The 18,299-nt window shown below is 32.1% G+C and overlaps 2 protein-coding genes across 2 annotated transcripts; one reads left to right on the top strand and one right to left on the bottom strand.

The window, feature by feature from the left end:
• Positions 1-1,666: 1,666 nt before the first annotated feature.
• LOC114370601 (SPX domain-containing membrane protein At4g22990-like) lies at positions 1,667-7,431 on the top strand. The gene is made up of 11 exons (XM_028327999.1): positions 1,667-1,873; positions 2,015-2,073; positions 2,164-2,284; positions 2,481-2,792; positions 2,882-2,995; positions 3,153-3,607; positions 3,853-4,154; positions 5,214-5,386; positions 5,824-6,014; positions 6,254-6,387; positions 6,977-7,431. The coding sequence occupies exons 2-11, from the start codon at positions 2,021-2,023 to the stop codon at positions 7,213-7,215; spliced, it is 2,094 nt and encodes a 697-aa protein (XP_028183800.1). The 5' UTR covers positions 1,667-1,873; positions 2,015-2,020; the 3' UTR covers positions 7,216-7,431.
• A 2,710-nt stretch (positions 7,432-10,141) lies between these two features.
• LOC114369547 (ABC transporter G family member 8-like) lies at positions 10,142-12,283 on the bottom strand. Its single transcript, XM_028326774.1, has one exon. It carries the CDS (start codon positions 12,218-12,220, stop codon positions 10,325-10,327), a length of 1,896 nt encoding a protein of 631 aa, XP_028182575.1. The 5' UTR covers positions 12,221-12,283; the 3' UTR covers positions 10,142-10,324.
• Between the last annotated feature and the right edge of the window lie 6,016 nt (positions 12,284-18,299).

The following is an 18,299-nucleotide window of genomic DNA, read 5'->3' as shown; positions in this document are numbered from 1 at the left end:
TTTATATATTAGTTATTTTTTTATTATATGGTCTTTTTTGTTAATATATGTATTTTTTTTAAAAAAAAAACTAATAAAAATATTTTTTTTATTGATAGGTCTAAATTTTTTTAAGGTTTAGTTATTTTTACCTTCAATCGGCCCTAAATATATACACTATTTGTCCATTGTAAAATTGAAAATAAACGAGATATTTGGAAATGAAAAAAATTGCTAGCAACAAACTATTTTGAAGACACTATATTATTAGCTAAAATTTATAAACTTTTAATAAGTTTCAGTTCTTCTTTAATAAATTTTTCTTATAATTTGTCATTTTTAATAATTTCTTAACTAATAATAAAATGTATTAAAAATGTGTTAAAAAATACTTTGAAAAAATTATTGGTGAAAGTGACAGTTTCCATATATAGTAAATAGTAAAAGAGAGATGAATCCAATAACGATATATATGGCAGCATTTACAGGAGTAGGACCCGCTTCGCTCCCTGTGTGTTTGTTTGTTAGCTTTTTACACTCACTTCCCTTTTTTTACCTTTTCTTCCTCCAATGGCTTCACATTCTTCCTTCTCCTTCCAGTTTTATTCTTTTTGGTAAGAAATCCATTAATTCTTAGTTATCATGTGCATGCTCTTCTTGTTCTTTTCTATTGCGGAACAAAACTCCAATATGTAATTTATGAATGACCATTTTTTGAACCATTCTTTTTTATAGAATTTTTCATGAAAAAAGGACTGAGAGGCTCTTCTGTTTAAAGGTAAACTATATGTAAAAAATGTTGGCTTTATTTTATATTTTCCTCCGTTACTTAATTTCAATCGTATTTATTGATTGAGATTTGAGAGAGTGATTTTGTTTTTCATCCCTATTGAGGTGGCCGTGTGCACGTGGGGTCGGTTATTAGGTTTGGATCATAACAATAAACTAATTAATTAATTAATAATCACGTCGTCCACTTGCTTTTAATTCATCTGGATTTTTCATGCTGATGGGTCCCAACCTGGCTTCACTCTTTTAATCTTTTCTTGTTACCTTTACAAAGGATGTGACTGGTGGAAAATGAAGAGAATGTTTTAACAATGATAATAAATAGAAATTAAATTTATTAAAAATGGATAGTAAAAATTAGAGTGTAAAAAAAGTTCGTTATCAGGATATTCTAATTAAATTCTCAATTTATTAGTGAATAGGATGATGTAGATTTTTTTGTCAAAAAAAGGATGATGCAGAAATGTAACAAATATTCTCAACTTATAACTCGATTAAAAAGTAGCCTGATTAAAAATTAAAATATGTGTGTGCCGTAATCCAGTCAGAAAATGTTCTCAATCAATGTAGTTACGTTAATCAAACTTTTTCTTTTATAGGAAACGTTAATCAAACTAGCAAACATAATAACACGTGATGTAAGTTTGATATTACGTTACAAGGGTCTTGCGTTACTTACTATATAAAGTAAGTACTAATTAAATAATTATTATATTTCATATAATATATGCTTCTTTCTCTAATAATTTTTTTTACTTTTATTTTTTCGGACAAGTGTAGTGTAGATAATTGTTAGCATTTTTCTTTTTATAGAATTCCAGCAAAAAAAGAATTGTCTGCTTATGGTACTTATGGTAAGATATATGTATCATTGACTAAATAAGAATTTCTTGGTACTATATCAATTGAACCTGTGTGTTCAGACTTTGATGCAGATGTTTGATACATGGTATGTTCGTGGGTTCTTATTCCTGCATGAGAGGGCTTCACAACTTTGCTTGTATTATTATGGACGCTTCGGCATTTTTGTACTGGCAACAAACATGTTAAGCTAGGAAGAAAGCAACCTTGTTATATCTTCATTGAGTAACTCAATATTCATTCGGTATGCAGAGTTTTGTGTTGGTGGAAGTTCGATTAATACATTGTTACTGATGAAAGAAAGTTACACTCTTAAATATTGGCCTTACTATCATTATAAGTTGTTTTGATTTACTTTTGGATGAATGCGACCTTGTAATTGCAGAGAGACATGGTTGCCTTTGGGAAAAAGTTGAAAGAAAGACAAATTCAAGAATGGCAAGGGTATGTTTTCTTTTTCTGCCTATGTGTTTTCGGTCTATGGTTTCATTTTTATGCATGCTCTGATGCTCATGATTTTGATTTTTGATTTAGATATTACATAAACTACAAACTAATGAAGAAACGAGTAAAACAGTATGCTCAACAAATTCAACTTGGAACACTAGATCGGCGCCATGTACTTAAGGATTTCTCAAGAATGCTGGATAATCAGGTCTGATCTCAATCTCATTGTTGACTGTATAATTATGATTTATGACTCAGTCACTTACAGTTATGAAATTGGAGTCTTTTTCATTACTTCAAACTATAGTGAATTTTGATTCTGGTTATATGGGTAAATGTGTTGCATTCTTTATTTGTGTTTTGCATATGTTTCACTCACTTGACACTTCTTTGTGACAATTCAGATTGAGAAGACTGTGCTTTTCCTGTTGGAACAACAAGGGCTTTTGGCAAGTAGGATAGCGAAGCTCGGAGAGGAGCATGAAGTTATTCAGCAGGAGCCTCATATAAGTAGAATAGCTGAACTACGAGAAGCTTATAGAGCAGTGGGACAAGAGCTATTGAAGCTTCTCTTCTTTGTAGAAGTCAATGCTGTTGGTTTGCGCAAGATATTGAAGAAGTTTGACAAACGCTTTGGCTATAAATTTACTGATTACTATGTCAAAACTCGCGCAAATCATCCTTACTCCCAGCTGCAACAAGTGTTCAAGCATGTGGTAATATGTTTATCTCAACCACAAATTTGCTTTAAAAATATTTTCCCTTCCTACAAATGAACATTGACTAACAGATATGGCACTTGCAGGGATTTGGAGCTGTTGTGGGAGCTTTATCTCGCAACCTTCACGAACTTCAGGAGAATCAGGAGAGTCAGGGAAGCTTCTTATCAATTTATGATCAGCCTACACTTCCCCTCCAGGTTTCTTTTTACATCAACTCTGTTTCATCCACTGATGCTAATTTGTAATGTTTTTTTCTCTTAATGTTCTCAGGCAAGCTTTAGTAGCTGGCAAAGAAGCAATTAATATAAGTTTGGTGATTTTCCATCTTAATTACTTTGTCTTAATTATGTGCAGGATCCTGTTATTGATTCAATAAGAGCAGCTATTGATAGGTTAAGTAACTCAACCAACTTCCTAAACTTTTTGGGGCAACATGCACTTATTATGCATGAGGAGTTGCCTGCACCTGTTGATGAGCGTGTTGACGAGCAAAGTTACCATTTTATGTCTCTTTTCCTGAACTTGGCAAACACATTTTTGTACATGGTCAACACATATATTATAGTCCCTACAGCAGATGATTATTCTATGAGCCTTGGGGCTGCACCAACGGTTTGCGGTATTGTGATCGGGGCAATGGCAGTTGCACAGGTGTTTTCTTCGGTGTATTTTAGTGCGTGGTCAAATAGATCATACTTGAGGCCTCTTATATTCAGTAGCATAGTTCTTTTTCTCGGCAATGTCTTGTATGCCTTGGCATACGATCTTAATTCGATATGGATTCTCATAATTGGTCGTCTTTTATGTGGGTAAGTACTCTTGTATCTTTTACTTGATGGCCATAAGCTTTGATTCTGCATTATCATTCTCATAGTGTATGTCCATAATCCTGAATAAGGCTCAAGGGAAAGATTAATTTTGATTCTTTGTGGTTAAATAGGTACCTTTGTATGCAGTGATTTTCATGTTGCATGCAAAACTTGTCACGTTAATATTGAAGCTGGGGATATGTTAAGATCTAGTTACATTGATAAACATCTGATTTTAATTGCAGATTTGGTTCTGCCAGAGCGGTTAACCGGCGTTATATTAGTGATTGTGTGCCTTTAAAGATCCGCATGCAAGCATCGGCAGGTTTCGTTAGTGCCAGCGCTCTTGGAATGGCCTGTGGTCCTGCATTAGCCGGCTTACTTCAGACCAATTTTAAGATTTTCAACATTACATTTAACCAAGATACCTTACCAGGGTGGCTTATGACTATTGCTTGGCTGATATACCTAGTGTGGTTGTGGATCACTTTTAAGGAACCTTATCGTGAAATTGAAGAGAAACATGTACCACATCAATCCAATGCTGGTACTGAACTCATATTGCATCACCTCTTTTCTGACGATTTCTACTTTTTCTGTTGTGTCCTTGTGAGATTCTTTATCTGCATTAGTCCTCAAATTTCACTTCTGAGTCCTAATATTTATGATATTCGCTGGGTTTTTTGCCCTTGAAGTTTATCATTTAGTATTTAATAAATACTCCCTTCTTCTCTGATATTAAGAATCTTCCAACTAATCTAAGTCCCTTAAAAAAAATAATTATCAATTATTTATCTTATGATTCTAATATTATCCTTTTCTTTTCTTTCTATCCACTTAATTGTTTCTCATTAATATTTGAAAAGAGAATAATTAAGTAAAGATATATAAGAAAAAATAATTAATACATCTAAAAATTAAAAAAAGATCTTATAAAATTTTTTTTATAAAAAAAATCTTATAATTAGAGAGGGAAGGAGTAGTCCATTAATGGCAATGGTCATCATCTATAAATTTGACCATTGTCAAAATAAATCTAAAACAAAAATATCAGATTCTTCCTCATCAAAAGAAATGGAGATTGATGCAAATAGTGAGTTATTTAGCCAGAAATTTGGTTCCATATCTGCTTTGCTTTTTGTTTCATACTTTAAGAAGCACATAAATTGCCAGTACATAGTCTTTCCGCCTCAGGAGCTTTGTTGATCAACTGCACTCCTGCTACAAATAATGCTACCTTGTTAAGTATTTTGTGGACCTTCAAAACACTACAAAAGTACTCAGCACAGGTCAAATAAGGATATGAAAGGAAATTAACCATAAAAACTGAAAAAGCCTTAGGCAATATTTATCTAGAATGCTATCTCTAGTGAATTGGTAAATCTGCTGCTGCAATGTAATATTTAGTAATCATGGAGAAACATAGGTAACACCTCTGGCATTAATGACTAATGAGCCTTCTCTAAATCATAGAGTTTTTCTATCTGTCCCTTACACTATATCATGATTCATGGGTTATCTATATGTAAGGAATTTGTTGATTCTGTTAACTACAAGTCTACACAACACAATAGAAAATGACACACTTTTTTGCTTGTACTAACAGAAAACAATGCACTTGAAAAAGGCATAAAACAACCACTGCTGACTAGTTTAAAAGATAAGGTAGATGAAGATGATGATCAGGATTACGAAGATAGTGAAGAAGCTCCAGAGGATTCTCATCAGCCAGCCAATTCAATTGGAGCAGCATATAGACTCCTTACACCTTCTGTAAAGGTTTGAGAACAACTCTAAATGTTACATTGTCAACCCATAAAATGCTGGATCTCCATTAACCATCAGTTTATTAGAAATATGTGCTTTGAGTCATTGTTGAATGGAACAAAAGTTTTTCATGCGAGACACCGTATGCTCCTAAATGATAGAAAGGTTAATTTTTCAGAGTACCTAGTATTATTGTGACTTACACGCACATAAAAACTACTGCTAAATTTGCAAGATGGGCACTTTCTACTGTCAAATAAGATTATTTAGACATCATATGTCTCGATATAATGAATTTCCTTATTCAGCTTATTGTTATCTTAGATAATTTATAATTTCTCTTATGAAATCTTTGATGTATTGTTTGTTTGTTATCAAAATTAAGAAAGTTCCAATTGAAGACAGGATAAAAGACTGTTCATCTGACCAAATTTATGTTACATCTTCAGGTTCAGTTATTGATATACTTCATGCTTAAATATGCAATGGAGATTTTACTATCAGAATCTAGTGTCATCACAACATACTACTTCAATTGGACAACAAGCACTGTTTCCATTTTTCTTGCTTGCCTTGGTTTGACAGTTCTTCCTGTCAACATTATTGTTGGAAGTTATATAAGCAATATGTTTGAGGACAGGTAACGTGAGGAAAAACCCTTGTTTCATTTGATTATCATTCATAAAGCTAATTTATGCTCTTAGTTTGCAGAAAGATGCATGATAATACTTTTTGAATTTAATTGCTTGATAAGAAGATAAAGCAATAATTAAGATCCAAGAGTTTAATATTTTCACTTATCCACTCATAACCTTAAAAGTGTTTATATTATCCACCTACGAAGCTAAGACATCTCCTTTCTATTTGATCATTTTGTAGGCAAATTTTGTTGGCATCAGAAATTATGGTTTTCTTAGGCATACTTTTCAGCTTCAATGTAATTTTTCCATACACTGAACCACAGTACATCTGTTCGGGGCTCCTTATGTTTGTTTCTGCTGAAGTACTTGAAGGTAAGATATTATTAGTGATCTCATCGATCTGCTTTCCTATTTATGATGGTGTAGATGCACATGAATCGTGGTATTATGTCTCACCCAGCAAAATTAAGAAATATGATGAAACTTACCATCAGGAACATATAGCGTAGCTTAGCCAACAAAGAGCATGCGGTTATTAGTCAAATGTGATAATATTTTTCAATGTGATATTTTAATCTGTCAATTTCTGAAGTGTCTTTAGATGTTATACCACAATAATGATCTTGTTGTTTTTTTCATTAAATGTTTTGTACATTAGACATTGTCCTGCATCTTTTTATGTTTTCTTTATCCTACCGCTGATGATGAAATCCACCATCATATAATATAATGTTTTAAGGGTAAAATGTGTTTTAAGTCTCACGTATTTCAAAAGGATGAGGGTCAACGTTACAGTTTTTAAAATGCACGGACTAGGACTAATTTTAACCAAATGTTGAGGGACCAAATATATATTTTACCATTTTAGGAATTAAAGAACAAGAAGCATTTCATCAAGGAACATCATGAAAACATATTGGGCTCATTGTCATGATGTTTGACAATGATTCATGCATGACAGGTGTCAACTTGTCACTTCTTTCACGAGTAATGTCATCAAGGCTTTCTCGTGGAACCTACAATGGAGGGCTCTTGTCTACAGAGGCAGGGACACTTGCACGAGTCATTGCAGATGCAACCATTACTCTTGCTGGCTATGGGGGTGTGAGTAGGCTCCTTAACGTCACCCTTCTTCCTTCCTTCTTCATTTGCGTAGGTTCCATAATTGCAACTTGCTATACCTACAATTCTTTATATTGATTAGGGCCTTAGATTTTGTTTTAATTTGCTGTATAAACTTGCTCACCGAGTTCTTTTCTTCATTCCATTTTTTATCTATAAAGTTCTGTAAGCTTCATGATCAGGTAGTAAAAAGTAGCTAGGCTATCGATCTTACCTTAATTATATAGGTTCTCAAAAATCGAAATGATAATTCTTAGTATGATGGATTTGCTCAGGTAGCACCATCATCATTTAGAGTGATCATTATTCTAATCTAGCTTAATGCTTAATTTAATCTAATATCCTAGTCTTTATAATAAAAAATAGTATCCACTCTTGAGAATGGATGCAATAAAAGATGCGTGGTTTCATTATTATTTAGTATTTTATATTATTTCAAAATTTTAAATTATTAATTACTTTCAAGTTTCCCTTTTAATCACCTTAACTTTTTTACCCAATGTTAGTTTAATTAAATTTTTTATATTGCATTTACTTATATTTTCAAATTAAGTTCTTTATTTAAAAGAAATCATTTTTTCTTCTTCTTAAATCTGAATTAATTATGTTTTTTTTATTTGAATGAGTTGTATATATTTTCTTTATAGTTTTAAATACTTTTTTCTCTAAATTATTTTTTGTTCTAATTTATATTTAACATACAAAGCATGAAGTATTTATTTGCATTATACAAAGTAAGGATTTAGTTTGTCGTTTCTCATATAATTATATATTTATGTCTATGAATCACATGTTATGTCATGTATCATTTTTATTCTATAGTCGTATATATGATCCGTGATTTCTTCACTTTAAAAAGAATTAATTTTTAACTATTGGTTTTTTTACATAATTTGTAATTATTGGTTAAGAAATATCTTTTAAGTGAAAAAAAAAATTAGAATAGGATAAACTATAAAGAAGTGGATAATGAATTAAGTTTTTTTTAAGGAGATTTAACTCATTTGATGAGAATTATTATAAATTTTATAATTGTGTTCTATTCCCACATATAAAGAAAAATGAATTAAGTCTAATTTACTAAGGAAGCAATCAAAAACTGAAAAAACGTAATGGACATATCCAATCTAAAAAAGACGCAAGAGAGCTGTTTGACTTACAAAATTTGAATAAATTGAAATTGTAGGCCATTAAGACGTCATAATGTAATTTAATTAATAATAAGTAACAAATTAGCATTGGCTGGAATAGTTCAGTTGGGTACTGTGTATGGCTTTTAACCACAAGTTCGGAGGTTTAAGCCCTCCTTCTAGGGTTTTTATAAGATATTAAGATTGTATTTTTCTATTTTAACCTAAAGAAAAGGCAGTATAAAATTACCAAATTAAGCTTCACTGTTTTTGTTGATACGTTTGTTACCGGTGAATGTGGAACCAAGACAAGCTACAATTACAAAAAATGAATGTTTGCTTTACCATCCGAAATTCTAAAGCAACACACACAAATGCTAGCGGATTCCCATCAATGACACAAAACCACGTTAATAAACACACGGACTGTTCTGCCTTTCCAATTCATATGCAAACACTCACAACGGATCTTTTTTTTTATTTCACCACCACATATATACCGAAGGTGCTGATTCTCTATCGTCTCACATTGTTGAAAAAATAACTGTAGCAGGGTTGCAGTTTAATCTTACACCATTCATTCCTTTTTATTTTTATTTTTTATTAAAATACTATATTAGTCAAAATTTATTTTAATGCTTGAGATCATGCAGTTTACAAAAAAACTGCAGAGGATGGTGATCCATCTTAGGCCTAAAGTGGCATATCATATCCAAAATATTATATGCAGCCCCCAACCCAACACTGAACAAGTTCACGGGACACAACGAATGAAGAACCCGTGAACAAAACACTATAGTTCACAGTCACAGCAGACATAGGAATAGCAACTTAGCCAAACGACAAAACCTCTTCCATGATGATGAGGACAGCTTTGGATTCTTCCCTCTCTTTGCAACCAAAGGCATAAGAGAGACCCGTGACTCCAACAAAGTTAAACAAATCGAACAATTGAATACGCCAAAGAGATATCTACGTGGTATTTTCCTTTTATATATATATATATATATATATATATATATATATATATATATATATATATATATATATATATATATATATATATATATATATATATATGCTTTCACCCATTAAAGCCTCCAAGAAATTCAAATGGATCCCACCTTATTATTCAGCCATTAAATACAGAATTATTGATCTTCCATCCTGACCTCTCATTTTGTCAATCAAACTCCTTTTGCATGTGAAAAAATCAAACCACATGTACAATACGAATGAGTGGTTGCTAGTACTGTTACATACAGTTAATTTATGAAAGCTATCAATTTTATTTATAAAATGGATCAGATACAATACAAAAAAATACTATGTTATTAATCTATTATCACTTTCTAACAATTTTTTAAAATTTATTCTAGCTTTGATTCATCAATGAATGATTATAAGCATTGCATATGAGAAGAAGAAAAAACTTGCAGAAAGTTTTAATTAAGGAAATAGTTAATAGTATACTCTAACACAATTTTTAAAATTTATATTATTAGTTATATTTTATTAAAACTACAAAGTCATAAAGATATATGTCTCATTAAATAAAAGGTAAGATGATAAAATTTTGTGATTTTTAATCAATTCTATCTAATCACAAAAGAGTGTTAAAAAAGTGTATTAGAATGTATTAATAGTTAATTTGCATTGATGCATGCTCATCATTGTGTCTAAAGCATGAAACGTTGCATTCGATCTTAAGTTATAGCTTGTCCTCCTGTGTCTAAAGAAAATGAAATATCACATACTGCTACCAAATCATACAACGATCCAAATTACGGGGTTCTATCTACTAAGGAAAAGGAACAACTATATCTAAGGAAGAAGTGAGAATAACACTACTTGAGCTAGAGGAGAACGAAAAGTCCACTTCATATCTATAAAACAAACTTTTTCTATGGCTGTATTTCAGATTATATATACTTTATATAGAAATCAAATAAAACAAATTAAACGAGTTCATAATACAATAGGATGATAAAAAAAAAAAAAACACTACAACGCTTAAAGTTATCAGCGTTTGATCACCATTTCTTTCTCGGTGTCTATTAAGTTTTGGATCTCGAAACCCTTCTAACCAAAACCAAGAAGCAAAGCACACGATACAGCACAAAGAACCCGAGCAAGAAGTACACGTTGGTCCACCTTTCACTCTCTTTGAGTCCTTTTTTCTGCAACACGTCACCACCAGTCACCATGCACTGTTCATTCTCTTGGTACCATATCAAACACTTTGTCACCAAGCACGAGTACTCGTTGATGAGAAGAGCATCAAGAGCGTATTTATACATAGAGAAAAAATGCATGAAGAGCCAGTACTTTGGCAAGCTTTCCTTGGAGATAAAATACCCAGAGAAGAGAAAAAACGCTGCGAGAAGCACCGTTAGAAGCGAAGTTCCAGCAATGTAGTTCGGAGCAAGAGAGCTCAAGAAGAGAACGAACGAGTTTGCCATCAGAACAATGACCCAAATGACCAAAACAAAGTAAGCAAAAGAAAGCCACGAAGCACAGAGACCCACTAAAAAATAAACGGGGATAGAGTATATAACAGCAACAACGAACAAGTAGGGCAAGAAAACAAGCGTGTTTGCAATGAGATAAGACGAGAGCCTATAAACCCCACTCGAAGTTTCTCTCAGCAAGATCGGTCTCTCGTTGATGAAAATAGGAAGGGTTTCCGTTGTGGAGGACAATAGAAACGTGAGAGTGAAGGCAAAAAGACCAAACCTTTTCTCAATCCCTTCCTTATCAAACCCTATATTGATATAAATAGTTCCCAACACAAGACCCACGAGAAGTGCTTCTGCGGTGTTGGTCAAAAGAAGTTGTCTAGTTCTGTAGATAATCTTCCAAAACCTGCTATAGAGAGTGAAAATTTCATGAACCCTAGAGCTTTTATACCTTATGATCTCTCTACTACTCCTAACTCCACCATCAGAAACCGAAATCACTGAACTTGATCTCTCAGGCGATTCAGGAATACTCGGTGGAGTAACAGGCTTAGCCTCATTCAACTGGCTCAAAATCTCCATAGCATATTCCAACGCGTTGAGTTGATGAGGGACAGTGAAGCCATTGGAGTGCAAGAACGCTTGCAACGTGGCAACACTTCCATGATGAACAACTTGTCCTTTTGAGAGCAACAAGATCCTATCAATGCAAGCGAGAATCTTGAAGCTGGGTTGGTGGATGGAGAGAATAATGGTTCTGTTGCGAGAGACGCACGTTTGCTTTAGAATTCGCATGACTTTGAAGGCCGAAGTACTGTCGAGCCCCGAAGTAGGTTCGTCGAGGAGTAATACAGCGGGATCGTGGAGGAGACAGAGGCCAATGGAGACCCTTCTGCGTTCTCCGCCGGAGAGGCCACGCGCGAGGCGCGTGTTGGATAGGTGCGTGAGTCGGAGTTCGGAGAGGAGGGAGGAGACGATGGCGGCGAGGTTTGAGGTTTTGGGTTTTAGGAGCTTTGCGGCGAAGAGGAAGGTTTCGGAGACGGTGAGGAGAGGGAGGCAGTGGTCGTGTTGGGGGACGTAGGAGGAGAGTTTGCGGAAGGTGGAGGGGACGAGAGGAGCGGAGTTGAGGAGGAGAGTGCCGTGGGAGGGGAGGGTGCGGGCGGCGAGGATGTCGAGGAGGGTGGATTTTCCGGCGCCGCTGGGGCCCACCACGGCCAGGATTTGGGAGGGGAGGGCGGTGAGGGAGATGTCTTTGAGGATGTAGGTTGGTGGGGTGGTGGTGCATGGGGTGAAGAAGAGAGAAGTAAATGAGGGTTTGGTGGTGGATTTGGTGTAGGAGATTGAGGTGGCGCTTAGTTTGTAGGTTTTTAGGGGTGTTTGTGGTGGTGGTGGTGGTGGTGGTGGTGGGGAATCTGAGGGGTCTTCCATGGAGGGTTGGAGTGAGAGTGAAGAGCTATGGTGTTGGGATTGAAACAAGGATCGGTTCCATTCCATGTGTTGGAGTTTATAAACCTTGGTGCATGGATGATACAGAGTGAGACAAAAAGAGAGAAATAATTAAAAAGGTCTTTTGCTTTGGCCTTTGGTGTTTGGATTGTATTGTATTTTATTCTACATTAAAAAGTATAATACAAGGATGGCTTCAAGTCATGGTTCGTAAAAAAGATATTGATAGGTTGAATTTAAATGAGTATTTTAATTAAGGGTTGTGTTTATGAATATATGAATAAGGTTAATAATTAAGAGTATCTTTGGTTCAACGGCTTTAACTTCTATTGGATTTATCATATTTATAACAAATTTGTTTCATATCATACATATCCACTCTACCTTAAAATGAGATCGTAAGATTACATGAGATTATCCATTATTCATGATATTGTATTTAATATTAAAATATTTTTTTCTTATTAAGTAATATTGATTCCTTTTTCATAAATAAGATTTACGGCAACACAACTTACAATATGAGGTGTGTTCAAACGTGTTTTTGGACCTTCAAACATATTATACTTCATGTTTGATTTCCTCCAAAAGTCTTTTTTTTATCAACATTTCACTCCAAACTGAGTTTCATCCATAAACAATTTGGGGGTTTCTTTTAAAAACTCATTTTCTGTTACAAGTATTTATCCAGTATTAACATCGATCAAATAAAATTATTTTTAATTAGTTTTATCCAAACAAAATTTATTTTACCAACATACTTTTGAACAAAAGATATTTAAACATAATTACATTATAATAAACTCATTTTTTTTTATCAAACGTATATTTACAAACTTTAATTCAAACATATGCAATAAGTTATAGGGTCATAAGTTGTTTGTATATCAGTAAAAGGAATGTGATTGAAATATTTATGCACGTCATACTATAAATTTACATATTTATTAGTTTTGACTTTAAGTATGAAGTAAGTAGCCTAACAGTATCAGTTTAGTAGTGAAGAATTTAAATAATATGCATGACATTGTAGATTTTAATTTCATTGTTACCATTGTAGACACAAAAAAGATAAAGTAAGTAATTTGATTAATAAGAAATTAACATTGTACATGTACGTATGTTACTGATATATATCTGTAAAAAGAATGTGACCGTAACATAAATGCATGTAACACTAAGTGTCCCCTTGATAACAAATTTGTATTTGGATGAATTATAAAAAAAACCGTCATAATTTAATTGAGTTCTCAATTTTTCATGTTAAATTGGTGATTAAATCATTTGTCATAATTTTGAAATCTCTCTCTCTCTCTCTCTCTCTCTCTCTCTCTCTCTCTCTCTCTCTCTCTCTATATATATATATATATATATATATATATATATATATATATATATATATATATATATATATATATTACGTGACTCTGCCTTCATTTATATTATCTTATCAAAAGTCGTTAGGAGGGAAACAATGCATCAACTTGGTTTGATTCCACAAATGGCACAGAAAAGTAAGCGCAAATTTGTCAGACGAATTTTAGGACTGACATTTATTATTTTGTTCTCCTATTTAAACAATCACATTTTACGGACTACAGCTTTTTTCTTGTTATCATTCACCTTTACAAAGCTAGAGTTAAATCTACTTAATTACAATAATTACTTTTCTGAACCACATATGTTTGGCTTAAGGAAAACCACACGGCAACACATACAACCTAACTAGATAGGAAGGCATCTTCGGCCTCAGAAATATCCATTCATAGTTTGAAAGAAAATATTTCCTGCTGAATAATCAAATCCAAAAATGCTGCAATACCTTGTGAAGACCAGTTGTGTATACTGTTGGACACATGATCTCTACCTTATTTATTAATATATTCTTGGCATGGATGGGAGACATGGCTGGATCCATTATATTATCAATATTGATTATTGAAATATTAAACAGCACTAACGTACAGTAAGTTCACAACCCATATGAGACTCGATTTATTTTAACATCTCTAAAATATAGTCCAGACTCCAGACCATACAGTTATGCTACCATGAAAAAAGGCCAATATTAGACAATTTTTTTATTATAACTGTTTCAGATTCATCCCAATAAAGGAAGTAGAAGATTAGACATTGTGACTTGAAAAACTTAAAAGCATATATCGTATACCAGTGCGTTATATAAGTGCTATATTTGTTTTATGTATCAAATATGAACTATTTGATTATCCCCTGCTTTTGTTTTCCCCAAAAGAGAAGGGAATGAAAAAGAACGTCATTTGATGTCACCTAAATATATCAAACAATTCTTGAAAAAATTTGAAGTCATTTGAATAAGACACTTGAACTAAAATATTCTTCAATTTTAGTTGCGGCAATATTTTGAGAGCTGGTGGAAAATTGATCAAGCATGGTTTATCCACTTATTCACGAGCATGATATTCTATCTAAGTCACAAATCACTACTGATGAATCTCCGTTTATTTGCAAAGCTTTTCACAACATCTGAAGATATCAGTATTTTTATTTTATTTTATTTTGGGAAGTTATTTTTATTTTTTGGCTCATTAATTCATAATCATCTGTCTCGCCCGTGACAATGAATGCATTGCATCTCGGTGCTTCAGTGGGATAAAGCTCTTTATTCTGTGAACGAGGGAGAGTTGCCAACCATTTATATGATTTAGACAGTGCTAAAAGTAGGGTTTTAAATTTTAGGGTTGGGTTAGTTCAAAGTTAGAAGAGAAAAAATATACATTCAAATTATTTAAAAATTTATTAAGTTGGTTTAGTTTTTATTTAAGTATTTTTTAAGTAGCATTTAAACAGAATCATTCCAAAAAAAATATAGTAGTCAGGATTTAAATTTATAAAATTAGAAAGAAAAAACTAAAAATAATATTATATATATAATGAAACAAAATCCCTATATTAGAAAATTAGCTTAAAAGCATCTAAAAGTTCATCACAAAAAAATAAAAATTATAAAAAAAAAATCTCAACGTCAATCCCTAAATGTGAAGACAAAGGACTCAACCTAAAAAATACTATCCTTAGTTAATGAGAAAATCACTTTATTGTTTCAAAATTTCGAGTTTTTGTCGAAATTTCAATTTTTTTTTAGTAAACCTAAAGGTACAATTTTTGGGTAGGAGTAAATAGTTTTGGGCTTTTCTATGCCATCTAATACTTTGGGCTCATACAATCTAAGTTTCAAAATAACCAAGGGAAATTTTGAAAGATGTTTATTTCTTATAAAAAAATATCTGTGGACCCAAAAAGAAGAAATTTCGATGGTCATTCTGTATCTGATTAATAATACTATGTTGGATAAAACTTAATTATGAAAACCGTAATTATAGCTTGAAATGGTCAGGTAGAGCGAATATAAATTTCATATAGAAAAATATAAAAGAATGCATAACATATGCACTGTGGTAAAGGTATTTTCTATTGCAATTATAAAAGAATATAATTTTTGTAACAATTAGTATAATGATTTTACAACAATAATTATTTTAGTCATAAAAATATAAATAAAAATAGTTATTAATAATTATAAGAATGATATTCAACTTTTAAAATGCTACACCATGCAGATATAGAATTAGATATTGTACGTGTTGAAAAAAGATTAGAAACTGAAGTGGTATTGTATGATGTGACAAGCCACTCTTAAAATTAGTAAAATGAAACCAAGCTCACACTATGGTTCATGTGCACCCTTTTATTATTTTTGTTGCTGGCATCTCAGATGTCCTTCATATCCTGTGCAAATGATGGACTACACAACACTCATCAAGTGATGATGGACCATACAATACTCTAATAGAAGAAGGTTCACACTATTTTTACAAGGACTCTTATTATTTTCGCAAGTGATGGACTTTGCAAACAATTGATGCGTCATCTTCTGAAGCAGAATTCATGTCCTTGTGCTGTATTATAAGCCTAATACGATATATTACGGGCTGTTTGTGTGCATCTAGTTTTGCTTAGATAGGAAGACACATGCCACTTACAAAATTGAAGTGTTATGTCTGAAATGTAAATTATTAATGTCCACAACAATTTATCAACTTATCAGCACTAAGAGTTACTTTCTCTATATACGTGAGAATATATAAAAGTTATGTATGTGATTACAAAAAGAGAGACAGTTGAGTCACCGCCTACAGAGAGACTATGAAATCAGAGACACATTTTTTTAAGGCTTGAATCATCAAAAGAGAATCAGGTTGAAACCAAATACTATGTCAACTTTGTCTTTAGCAATCCCCAAGACTATGATGGCAGCCAGAGCTTCCGCAAAAAGAGAAGATTGTACAAAGTAATGCTTAAATAAAATAAAAAAAACTATTTATTATTTCTTTAAGTGATATTCTTATGATACTTATAAACATGATTAAAAAATATGTACATTTTAATATGTACATAACATTTTTTTTTTAAAAAATATTAATGTTGTAACCTAAATTTTTTATATAGATTTTCAATATTTTTTTTTGTATTTTTAAGTTATTTTAGATTTATATAATTACCAATAAAGTATGATATAATTAATAAATAATCAAATTCTTTAAGTATGTAGTCATTCGATATCAAATTTTATGTATAATTTTTATACAATATTATTTGTCGGAAGAAATTATCTCCTTAAATAAATCTGTTTGTATTGAAGGATTAATTTTTTATTTTTTTTACTCCTAGACAAGAATTCTGAATTAAAAAGCAAGCATGTCATATTCATAACGAGACTTTTAAATGCCATATGCGATTACTGTTTAAAATCTAACTTGCAGTACTCCTCATGGATAAGACTATAAATATCAATTGACTCTTTGACATTTTAATTAATTATCTCCAATTACATAATTTTCTTTTCTAATTGAATCGTGCACATGGATTGTTTTATCTCGAGATGTAGTGAAAGATTAACAACTCTAATAATACAATAATGTCTCACCTACCGATATAAGAACGACAATGTACTAAATTCACTATGTTTCTTAGCCTCGAATTTAACGAGACGCATGCATTTTGTGACATGTGGAATAGACTTCCTTTTTTACTATTATATGGTTTGAAAAAACTTCCCTAATGAAGAAGAAGATGCAATGAACTAAAAGCATGCAATTCAATTCCCAATCATAATGTCTCCTACCAACGTGATTATCCAAAACAGGAAACATATTACTGGAAATTGGATTCACTGATTTTCCCATCCATAATGCCTTGATGTAAATGACAATATATATATCACCTTACTAAATAGAGGAACAATAATCTTCTGAGGAACCGGCAAATCTACCATCCTCGTAGGACAAAAAATAGTGTTCCGTCGCTGTTTATGTAGTGTTTCTGGGTGCATTGCACATTCTCTCCTCAAGTTTTAAGAGAACCTACACCTTGTATCATAACTTTTTTTTCGATATATACCTTATATTATAACTTTCATTAAATAACATCAGGCTTCTTAAAATGGTACTTAGAATCTAGCTTAGGTATTTGTCTCGTATTCTCTATATGAGAGTTTGAAGCAGACAATGAAGCATCGCATGATCCCCCGCATAACATTCGGGGTTTTTCCATTCTTGCTCAACCATAGGCGTGGAATAGTGATAATTATACTAGTTTTAAAATTCAGCTTTTTTATGTAGCAAGTGTGCAGCTAAGATTTCCGAGTAACAAATTGAAAAAATTAACGCATATCTATTGTATCTTGCTTTTTTTTCTCAAAATTATTACTTTTCTATTAAATGGAATCATAATATATTCTCAAATACTTGTATATATATAATGAATTTCATGATATTGGATAACCCGTATTGAACGATAATATAATGAAAATAGTGTATATAAGTTTCAGAAAATCCTCATTTTATAATTTAATTTTTATTATGGAGTTATATCCAAATCAAAATTCAAAAATGATATTTTAATAATTCTTGTTTGGCCTATCAGGTCAACCACAAACTTCTAATTACATAAATTTCTTTTCAATCAGTGATGTGAAGAAAATATAATATTATAAATAGGAGGTAACTTTCATTCAACCTGAAATCTCTAACAAATAATTGATGCTTATTGTCATTGTTATTTCTTTTGTTTAGTATGCTATATTCGA

This window comes from Glycine soja, chromosome 10 (genome assembly GCF_004193775.1).
Source record: "Glycine soja cultivar W05 chromosome 10, ASM419377v2, whole genome shotgun sequence".
NCBI lineage: Eukaryota > Viridiplantae > Streptophyta > Magnoliopsida > Fabales > Fabaceae > Glycine > Glycine soja.
Note: the sequence above shows the minus strand (reverse complement) of the source record. Positions and strands in the feature narration are given on the sequence as shown.

Bases quoted from the DNA above. Each gene is read 5' to 3' on its own strand.
- LOC114370601 (XM_028327999.1), top strand. From the start codon at position 2,021: ATGGTTGCCTTTGGGAAAAAGTTGAAAGAAAGACAAATTCAAGAATGG. The intron at 2,074-2,163 runs GTATGTTTTCTT...TTTTTGATTTAG, and splicing joins CAAATTCAAGAATGGCAAGG to ATATTACATAAACTACAAAC. The intron at 5,387-5,823 runs GTTTGAGAACAA...TTACATCTTCAG, and splicing joins TCCTTACACCTTCTGTAAAG to GTTCAGTTATTGATATACTT.
- LOC114369547 (XM_028326774.1), bottom strand. From the start codon at position 12,220: ATGGAATGGAACCGATCCTTGTTTCAATCCCAACACCATAGCTCTTCA.